The 11,009-nt window shown below is 50.8% G+C and overlaps 1 protein-coding gene across 1 annotated transcript; it reads left to right on the forward strand.

The window, feature by feature from the left end:
- Positions 1-3,741: 3,741 nt before the first annotated feature.
- Positions 3,742-4,806, forward strand: LOC113561703. The gene has a single exon (XM_026968595.1). It carries the CDS (start codon positions 3,742-3,744, stop codon positions 4,804-4,806), a length of 1,065 nt encoding a protein of 354 aa, XP_026824396.1.
- The last annotated feature ends 6,203 nt before the right edge of the window (positions 4,807-11,009 follow it).

The following is an 11,009-nucleotide window of genomic DNA, read 5'->3' on the forward strand; positions in this document are numbered from 1 at the left end:
CGAAGCATCCACCGACAAAAACGAAGACGAGCTGTGCGATCACCAGGTCGTAACTCATGCACTACCTGCACTTTGTAGGGTCGTAGGCCTTCCTCACGGAGAATGCGCAAGACTGTTTTATGATCAACCCCTACTCGCGCGCCTATGCGTCGTGATCCCATGACAGGATAAGTTCGAGCTAGAGCAATCACACGTTCCTCAATTCTCCGAGACACACGAGGACGACCTGCCCTACGGTGGCCAGCACCTGCAAAATTCATTTGCTCCTGATCATGTAATCGTTCATCGAGTCGTTGAAATTCTCGACGATCAGGCACGGACCCTGGACGTAATGGTCTGCCATTAGCTTGGCGTCGCAACCAACTAGCATAAAGAGCTCGTGCTCGTGTGTAATTACCATGAGCACGATCAATTGCTCGAAGCATTAGACGTTGGTCACGCCCATCCCGAAGCGCCCGATCACGACCACCACGGCCACCACGTCGAGGCATGCTACAGCAACGTTATTCTTAGAAAAAATTTGGTAAAAAATTTAAACAATTTTGTTTTAATTTTACACTGAAAATTGATTCAAGATCAGGGGCGGTCTTCTAATAATCACGAAAAAGGTCTGGATATGGATGGAAAGTTTCTTAAGCACAAGTAACGAATGTCTTATGGAGCGATATATTATTCCTCTCCGAGGCAAATGACCGTTGCTTTAAAGAACCAACTGCCGTTGAAATGTTACTGGGTACCAAGATACCCCGAAGGGAACAAAAATTTACCACGCCCACTTCGTTGTTCCTGGGTAGCGTTAAGAGTAGATTAAGCAGATTTTACATTCATTACAATTAATTTTACGAAATTTTTTGGCTTCTAAAAACTTCAAACGAAAATTTCTTTATGAAATATTGATTTCCGGCATATGGTCCCTTTGAGACTTTTGTTCAGCTCGACGAGTAGAATCGACTAAACCAATAAAAAAATTTGATATTGGAAATGACCTTGAAAGTTAATTTTGCGGCATCATGTTTATGATGCAATGTTGGCGATCTCGACGAGTAGAATCGACTGGCGAAAGCTTGACCAATAATTTTTCCCCACCCTGTACACGTGCCTCAGATTAGTACCGTCCTGTCAAAATAGGATCAGCAGATTCGCGTTGTCGCGCAGCAAGTGTTTCGGTATCCGGGCGTACGTCTGACACAGGTAGAAGCAGTCCACGAGCGAGTGCCTGCCCATCGAGAAGTGCTCTCTCATGGCGTCCTGCCTGTCGCACGCGACGTCGTCGAAAACGAATATCGAGGGCGGCGGTACGACGTCACCACTGTCGAGGAACGCGTGGTACCCGATCTCCTCCATCGATCCCAGTAGACGCTCCAGGTAGCGGTACTTCGGCTGTCCCAGCGACTTCGAGTACACGTACACGTTCTCGAAGCGCACGCCGTGCGGACTCTCGAGCAGGCCGATCACGACGTTCGTCTTGCCGCATCCCGACGGGCCGCAGACCAGGGCGCGTATGGTATTCGGTAGCAGAGAACCGTGTCTGCTCGCTCTCCCCTCTCCACCCCCGATCCTGTCGCACAGGTTCGACACTCGTATCCGCGCGGGCTGCTTGACGTAGCGCATGTCGCGCGTGATCGCTCGCGCGCGCGGAGGCGCCCGACTATTTATAGGTTGATCCACGCCACCGGTTCGATCAGTCGCGTACGCGAGGCTGCCCCCGCACGCGCCTACGACCGCTCCGGCGCGTGACGAATGCGTCTGGCCGCTCGCGGCGCGGGTCTGCTCAATCGCGCCATAGACGCCCTTCCGATCGAGCTTCACGTTCCCGGCTACCAGTTCTGCGGACCCGGCACGAGACTCGCGAAGCGACTCGCGCGGGGCGATCGCGGCGTCAATCCGTTGGACGCTGCCTGCCGCGAGCACGACATCGCCTACTCGCGCAGCCGACGGACGGACGATCGGCACGCGGCCGACCTTGTGCTCGCGGACAGAGCGCGCGATCGCGTCTGGGCGGGCGACTCGAGCCTCGGCGTGAGAGCCGCCGCGGCGGCCGTATGGGCCGCCATGAAGGCCAAGACGAAACTCAGAATGGGCGCGAAAAGGAAGCGAACGGTTGGTGGAACGAGGACGAGGAGGAAGAGAGGTACGACGACCGCGACCAAGAGACCTGCGAGGAGGCTTCCAATAGCGAAACGCGGTGGCTTCTTGCCGCTCCTGCCGGTCCTGGGCGCGCTCGGGTCGTTGATCGGCGGCGCGGAAACGGTCGCGAAGGCGGTGAACGACAACAAGGCCAAGCGCAGTCAGCTGGAGGAACTGCAACGTCACAATCGCACGATGGAAGGGCGCGGCCTGTATCTCGCGCCGTACGCGCTTGGACGCGGTGCGTCCGGCAGTGGCGGACGCGTTAGGAAAAAAAACGTCCCCGTCGACGCTAGGACTGCCACCGGGCGCGACGACGGGCGCGCAGCTCGCGACGGAGGCCACGCGCCTTCGCGTGCCGTTCTTCAGAGGGGTGTTCATGCGCGACGCCTTACCCACGCGCGCTCGTCGCAACGAGTGCGGCGTCGTGAACCTCGACGACTCCGCGGGTCCTGGGACCCATTGGGTGGCATACGCCAAAAGGGGCGACAGAGCCGTCTACTTCGACGATTTCGGTAACTTGCAACCGCTGCGTGCGCTCGAGTGCTATCTGGGCGGTGACGTGACGATCACGTACAATCGTCACCGCTATCAGACGTACGACGAGCAGATCTGTAGGCAGTTGTGTCTACGTTTTCTCCGGAACGTCGAGTGGTAGCGTTTCGCCATGTCGCTGACGCTCACGCTGATCGGTAAAAGCAGCGTCCTCACGGTGAGCTACTTCCCACCCATCGATCTGAGCGACGGCCGCTACGAGCTCGGTCTCGCGGACTTCAAGACCTACAACTCGATACCGAACGTCGATGCGACCAACAACAGATTCTACTTCGGCGAGAAGGACGCGCTGATAACGATTCCAGAGGGATCCTACGAGCTCAGTGCCATAAGCCGGTTCCTGAGGAACGCGTTGCTCCGTCGATGCGGAGCAACAGTTGCGGAAGGCCTCGACGGTGGCGACGACGACGGTGACTACCTCGACGCGTACGACATGTACGACGATGAGGAGAGCGCGGGGGAGGGAGCGCTCGCTCTACGCGCGAACGACAACACCATGCGAAGTAAGATAAAGTGCGCCTACAGGGTGAACTTCGCTCTACCCGGCACCATCGGCCCGCTCTTGGGTTTCTCGCCCCGCGTTCTTCGACCCAACAGGTGGTACTCCTCCGACGAACCGGTGAATATCATGAGCGTGAACGTCATTCGCCTGGAGTGCAACGTCACCGCGGGAGCGTACACCAACGACAGACCGGCGCACACGATACACGAGTTCTCACCCAACCGGGATATAAACTGTCCGAGAGACCCGGCCAGATCATTTACCTCCCGCTCGTCGCGCGGAGCGTCCCGGACATAACGGTGCGCGTCGTCGATCAGAACGGTCGTCCGATCGACTTCCGCGGCGAGAAGATAACGGTGCGCCTGCACGTGCGACGGTCGCGCGCTGCGTAGAGCGGAGTGTTATGCTCGTTCTACGGGGTGGTGACGAGGACGGAAGAAGAGGTACCACGTGGAAGCGCGACCGTCCCGAGGGGGAAGCGCGCGCGAGCGGTAACGGCGCGCTGCTGAGCGCAGAGAACGTCGCCTTCCTCCGCTCGTTGGGATACGCCGTCGACGATGGTCGACGTGCTCGACATCGCCGGTGAACCGGTCTTCGACGAGCGCATAGTCGGCCTCGAGACCCACACGTACAACCCGTACACAAACACCTCGTTTGGGTACAGCGACGAGATAAGGATTCCCATACAACAGCAGGATCTGTACACGTTGCCCTGCGAGAGCTATCTGTACATCGAGGGTACGTTCTCGATCGTCGGGACGTCAGCTGGAGAGGGAGGTAATTTAGTGGCGCACACGGACCAGGCGCGACTGGTGAACAACTGCGCGACGTTCCTGTTCGACGAGATTCGTTACGAGCTCAACGGCGTGGAGATAGACAGGAGCCGAAACGTCGGCGTGACGAGCACGCTCAAGAGCTACGCGTCCCTGACTCACGCGCACGCTAACATCCTGCAGAACGCGGGATGGAATTTGGCGAACAACACGTCGGGACCGGGCGATTTCAACCTCTGCGTCCCTCTCGGGACGCTGCTGTGCTTCTGCGAGGACTACAGACGCGTGGTGATCAACGCGCGACACGAGCTCGTTTTGATCCGCGCGCGCAACGACAACAACTGCGTCGTGCTGTCGAGCGACCGACACGAGCCGAAGATAGACCTGCACAAGGTGAAGTGGCGCATGCCGCACGTATACCTGAACGAGATCAACAAACTACGGCTGCTGTGCACCCTCGAGAGCGGGCAATTTCTCAGCATGGCGTTTCACTCGTGGGACATGTACGAGTTCCTCCTTCTGCAGAGCACGACCGCGCACACCTGGGCCGTAAAAGCGGCTACGCAGCTGGAAAAGCCGCGCTACGTCATCTTCGCGCTGCAGACCGACCGAAGGAACGTCGTGACGAAGGACACCTCTCTGTTCGACGAATACGACCTCTCCAACGTAAAGCTGTTTCTCAATTCGGAATTCTACCCCTACGACGACATGATTCTGGACTTTACGAAAAATCGGTACGCAGTGCTGTACAACATGTACGCCAGATTCCGCAGAGCGTACTACGCGCTCGATAGGGACGATGAGCAAGTTCCTGCACTGCGATCCGCTCGTGGTTATAGACTGCTCTAGGCAGAACGAGGCGGTGAAGAGCTCCACCGTCGACGTACGCATAGAGTTCGACTGTAGGCGTAACGTCCCGCCCGAGACCACGGCTTCCTGCCTCATACTTCACGATAGCGTAGTAGAGTACAATCCGCTTACGAGCGTGGTTCGACGGGTCGTATAGTCGTAACCATGACCGACGAACCGATATTCGTCGATCTACAAGGCTTCATCGTCAAAGGCGATTTCGCGGTGAAGGAAGTGGCCGTGCTGCGTACGGCGGAACGTGCGCTAGCGCATCACGTCTTCCGCACACCGGTGCCATGGAGCCGCCTAACTAAGGAGGAGAAGTCACAGGTTCACTGGCCTACGGGCAACCACCACGGCCTACACTGGACGGACGGTACCGCGAGCTACGGACTCTCGAGCGCTCTAATCCGTAGAGCGGTATTCGGTAAAGGAGGGAACGCGCTCGTCTACGTCAAGGGCGCGGAGAAGAGGCAGTGGTTGGAGGATATACTGGGCGACCTTGTCGGCGAACGTCGCGTGACCATCAGATCCATCGACGAGGACTACGCGGACATCGGTCGTCTCAGCGAGGTGGAGAGCTGCGATCCCGGGACGTATCGCTGCTGCGAGCACAGCGGGACCTTGCGCGCTGGAGAACGCGCTGCGGTTGCACGCGTGGTGGTGCCGGAAGGATTGTCGACCGCACGATATGTAATAGAGAGACAATCGCTGTTTAGTGATACATATATATTTCTAAGCTTATACTCATGTATTACATATTACATATATTACATATATTACATATATTATAGGTATAATAAATGAAACTTTATATAATAAGAAATTTTATATAATAAATGAAACTTTATATTGTTACGTCCAGAGCTCCGTGAGCTCGAGGAAGGGCGCAACCAGACGCCTCTCGAGGTACGTAGACACACAACCGCCGTACCTCGTGTGTTCGAGCCGACCGATACGTTTCGATTTTCGGGTCAACGACCAAAATCGATTTTACCCTTTTATTTGAAACGGTCCCTCGATTTTCGGGTCAACGACCAAAGTCGATTTTACCCTATTATTCGAAACGGACACTCGATTTTCGGGTCAACGACCGAAGTCAATTTTACCCTACTATTCGAGATGGTCAATTCGATGGTCCTTTTTAGGTAAAGGAAATGAATCCCTATTATCAAGGATAGGACCTGTACGATCTGTCAAGGAATGGGATGTTATACGAGGGTAGTTAAAAATAAATGAAACTTGGGTTTGTCACTTAAAACATTTCCACTAATATATTCTGTCTAATGGTTACATAAATGAAATTAATGAACCGCTACTGATACGTTTGACTATAATTTAGAATTTGGAGTACAAATTTATTCATGATTCTATTTCTTATAAATAACGCAACTGTAATTTTGGCTAACTTATAAAATCAAGACAAAACGATTTGAGAAAATTCTGATTAGAGGAATGATAAATTTCTGAACATCGTTGGTAAAAATATATACAGTGCTGGTAAAAAGTTTCGGGACGGTTAAAAATCTTGGAAAATAATGATTTAGTGGAAATATGTTTCAAACAAAAAGTATAGGGCTTAAAAAAATCTATTAGATGATGATACATATTTGACCTTGGTATGACCTTGGAAAGCCCGGTCATGGTCAACATAAAAATCTTAAATGGAAACCCCTATTTTTTATTACATATTCTTGTAGCTTAGCTCGAGAGCTTTTCGAAACGCTATAATAAATTTTTTTCTCTTACGTACTTTTTGACTTATAAGGCTTGAAGGTTACACAGTACCGCCGGCATTAGAATTACCCAAGGTGTACCGCGTGGAGGTTGCACGGTCGGATTTACACCTCTTTTGTGTGTGTGTGTGTGCGTGCGTGCGTATGTGTGCGTGTGTGTGTGTGTGTGCGCGCGTGTGTGTGTTCTTCATAAAACTGACTTCACAAAAATAGTTTATACTCGTATGTACGAACAACGGCATTAATGCCGTCCGAAAATACGTGTGACGCACACTAAGAAAGCGCGTCACTTACAAACTTTCTTGCGTATAGGTGAGGTGTTCCGATAACTATTTTGCTCGCTCGTGTTTACCTCACCTACAACCGGCATTGTGTAAGCGACCCGATCGTTGTGTGCGATCACATGGGTATTCGGACGGCATTAATGCCGTTGTTCGTACATACGAGTATAAACTATTTTCGTGAAGTTAGTTTTATGAAGAACACACACGCGCGCGCGCACATACACACACACATACACACACACATACACACACACACACACACACACACATACACACTCATACGCACGCACGCACACGCGCACGCACACACACATACACACATGCACGCACACATACGCACGCACGCACACACACACACAAAAGAGGTGTAAATCCGACCGTGCAACCTCCACGCGGTACACCTTGGGTAATTCTAATGCCGGCGGTACTGTGTAAACTTCAAGCCTTATAAGTCAAAAAGTACGTAAGAGAAAAAAATTTATTATAGCGTTTCGAAAAGCTCTCGAGCTAAGCTACAAGAATATGTAATAAAAAATAGGGGTTTCCATTTAAGATTTTTATGTTGACTATGACCGGGCTTTCCAAGGTCATACCAAGGTTAAATATGTATCATCATCTAATAGATTTTTTTAAGCCCTATACTTTTTTTGAAACATTTTTCCACTAAATCATTTTCCAAGATTTTTAACCGTTCCGGAACTTTTTGCCAACACTGTATATATATATATATATATATATATATATATATATATGTATATATATATAACATAATTTACAGTAAAAGATAGATAACTATAATTTCGTAACGCATAATGGAGGTAATATTAGGTTGTCTATATAATTTAAAAATTCAAAAATTAAACTCGCATTTAAACTCTCTATACTATTGATACATATTCGATATTTCAAACTATAATGATAAATAAAATAAATCTATCATATTCATGCTTAAATGTCCAAATTAAACATAAACTCTCTAATATAAATCGCCGGGATTAATACAAGATGAACGCGGTGGTGGGTTATAAAGGGTATAAATGTGTCAGGACCAGCGTTCTCGACCGCGATCCTGAGAGCAGGAATATTTATGGGTCCTGGTCCGCAGATTATAGTGGTAGGAGGGAGTGGAAGAGAATAGGTGGGAAAGAAATCTAGGAAATATTCTAATAAAAGGTGGAAAGCGCCCTGCGAAAACTCCCTTAATGTAGGAATGGTAGGGATAGGCAGGCCGGAAAAATCTGGGTTCTCAGGGACTGAAGCTGGTGAGGGAAGGTAGGTACTTAGTTCGGGTGTAGAGGAAGGGATGGCCGAGTTTGGGGTCCGCTCGAACTCAGGAGAGGGGATGGATGAATACCACCGCGGAGACAACACAGGGAGGGAAAGGGGGGAGTGGTCGGGAGAAGAAGATGGATTCCCGATTACGCTAGATCCAGGTGACGGGATATTCACAAAAAGGGATGAGTAACGCTCGGTGTTATCGGTTGTGAATTGTGCTGAATCGGTGTAAGATGCCCCTTGGCTGCACGTCACAGTTTCTGCCCGTGTTTCTGTCGGGGTATTACTGCGTCCGCGATTAAAATTTGACACTTAAATGAAATAAGACGGAATTGATTCTTTATGCCAGAAACCGAAATGAAACCACGAAGACGGTTGGAGGGGAGTAAAATGAAATTAATAATGAACTTAGGCTTACTTTTCTGGTACCGCTTCTTGGATGGAGTTGATCGTCAATGCGTTTGAAGAGGGAGCCAACCTGGCCAGAGGTCCCTCGGGTGGAGTCCAACACTGACTCTAAGATTTAAGCTCGATGTCCCGATTACGGGAACGAAATAGTACGATATGCGTTGTAAGCCAACTGAAGATTGAAGAGGACCTCTGACCAAATTGTTCCCTTTATATTGGGCTAAAAGAGTGTAGGTGGGGGTTATTTGTTTCCTAGAAGAAAAGAAAAGTAAAACAAATTCGTTTCTATTGGAGCGCTTGTCTTTCCCGAATTGCAGCTGGTATCCGATAGATTTATGATTTTGTTCTTGAAAGTTAAAGTGCAGCACTTGTGAAGACCCCTCCGTTTACCATATTGCAATCCATGCTCACGTTTCCATTAGTCCATTTGCGTCGTATCTCTAGTTTGAATCTCCCCATGTATGGCAGATTTGTCAATATTTAATTGTGGTGGATTACTTTTATTGCCGTCAGCGGGTACCGCTCCGCTTTTCCAGGTTCTGGAGCTGTCTTCGCTAAGTGATTTTAGCTCTTAATTCTGGTTGTTTATTACCTATCGGACGTTCCAGCCGAGCACAGTTAGGATTGGAAAAGCTGCGAGCCTTATGGTTGGCGTAACGCCCGTCCACCTGGCCCCCCTGCGCTCGTTTGGTCATTTTTTCCGTTGGTGGGGTTTAGTTCTTATTTGTTACTTTTTCCTATTTCTAAATTTAATATTTTTCTTATGGAAGCGAGGAACCGTGGAGTCTCCTAGACGTAACAATATAATAAGAAACTTTATATAATAAGAAATTTTATATAATAAATGAAACTTTATATAATAAGAAACTTTATATAATAAATTATTTATAATATAAACATGTGTGTGGTCCTCTCTCGCTCACGGTTGTCTGAAAAGAGAGTTACGGATAAGTAAGCGTTATTCTAGCGAAACGTGCGCGCGGTCGGTTGCACTTACTCCGGAGGTGGTGTATCGGCGACCATGTAGTCAGTCCCGATATTTATGTTGACGTCACGATCAACCGCCTCCAGGAACAGCATTTGCTGCCTCATTACCTCCGCCATCTCCAGGAGATACGTTAGTAATAAACCCCTAGAAGACGCATAATACACAATACTATACTCATAATACACAATAATATACGCTAGGATTGGAAGAATAGTTTAGTACTTACATGTCTTGCATCATGTACGTCGTAGTATGCACGTCAAACTCGGCGTTGATGCGCGCCATGTTGCGCGCTACGTGATGTATACGTCTCGTCAACATTTCGGCTGTATCGGTGAACATCACCGATGCGGCGTGCATTCCACCAGCTGCGTCCACGATGTTCTCCATCGTTGTTTTGTTGCACTCTGTCGCGAACGATATTCTGCACTGATGCATGATGCGCTTCGTCATGTATTGCAAGGAGCGTGTTGCAGGAAACGCGCGGTTTACTAGTATCTTAGGCATTGAGTTTTCCTTAAATATAATCGTTTGTGGTAAAACGCGCTGCATAGAGCGTTATATTTAAAGAGCGATGACGGAAAACCACCGTCAATTTCCTGTGACTTTTCTCCCATGGGTGCGAGAGGTAGCCAAAATCGGCGCGCCCGCGCGCCGGTGTCCTCCGAGCGTCATCGGTTCGGTGCAGCATCCTCGCGAGGCGACGGATCGTCGCATCGCGATCGCCTCCCTGCGCGACGTCAGTCGCACCGCCGTGCTCGCGCGAAGCGTACGCGCACTGGGTCTTATCGCCGCGATGTCGTTTTCCGCTGTCGTCGCATTCCTCCTTATCGCGTTTCCGCTCGCTTCCACGTACGACGAGTACCGGAGCCGGGACGGAGCCGTGAATTTTCTTCGACATTACGGCTATCTCGACAGCACAGCGGATCGATCTCTGATAACGAACGACGAGCTGCGTCACGCGATTTTGCTGTTTCAAGAGTACTACCACCTTCCGGTCGACGGTACGCTGAACAATGCGACGCTTCGTTATATGGCTAGACCACGCTGCGGGGTGAGCGACGCGCCGAATCGTCGGCTCGGCGTCGCGCCGTTGCGGTGGCCGAGGCTGAATCTCACGTGGAACTTCCAACTCGAGAATCGGACTACCCTGCGAACGGCTGAGACCACCTTCGCTATCTGGGCCGCGAACTCGTTGCTGACGTTCTCGCGCGACACGAACAAGCCTGACATCATCATAGCGTTCCGCGAGGGTAAGCACACGATGCTGGACCGTAGGTACGGCGGCGCCGTTTGTCCCGATGACTTCGATGGGCCGGGCAAGGTGCTCGCTCACGCGACGTTACCACAGGGGCCCGGGACGACGTGTCGGAGGTGCACATAGACCACCGCGAGGCGTGGCACATCGCGCTGACCCCCAATCCGCAGAATTCGCATCATCTGCTGCGAACGCTCGTTCACGAAATCGGTCACTCGTTGGGGCTGTCACACACCACGGACGAGAACTCGCTC

This window comes from Ooceraea biroi, chromosome 3, assembly GCF_003672135.1.
Source record: "Ooceraea biroi isolate clonal line C1 chromosome 3, Obir_v5.4, whole genome shotgun sequence".
Classification (NCBI taxonomy): Eukaryota; Metazoa; Arthropoda; class Insecta; order Hymenoptera; family Formicidae; genus Ooceraea; species Ooceraea biroi.

What these genes read in the sequence shown, in the direction of transcription:
- LOC113561703 (XM_026968595.1), top strand. Translation starts at nt 3,742, where the DNA reads ATGGTCGACGTGCTCGACATCGCCGGTGAACCGGTCTTCGACGAGCGC.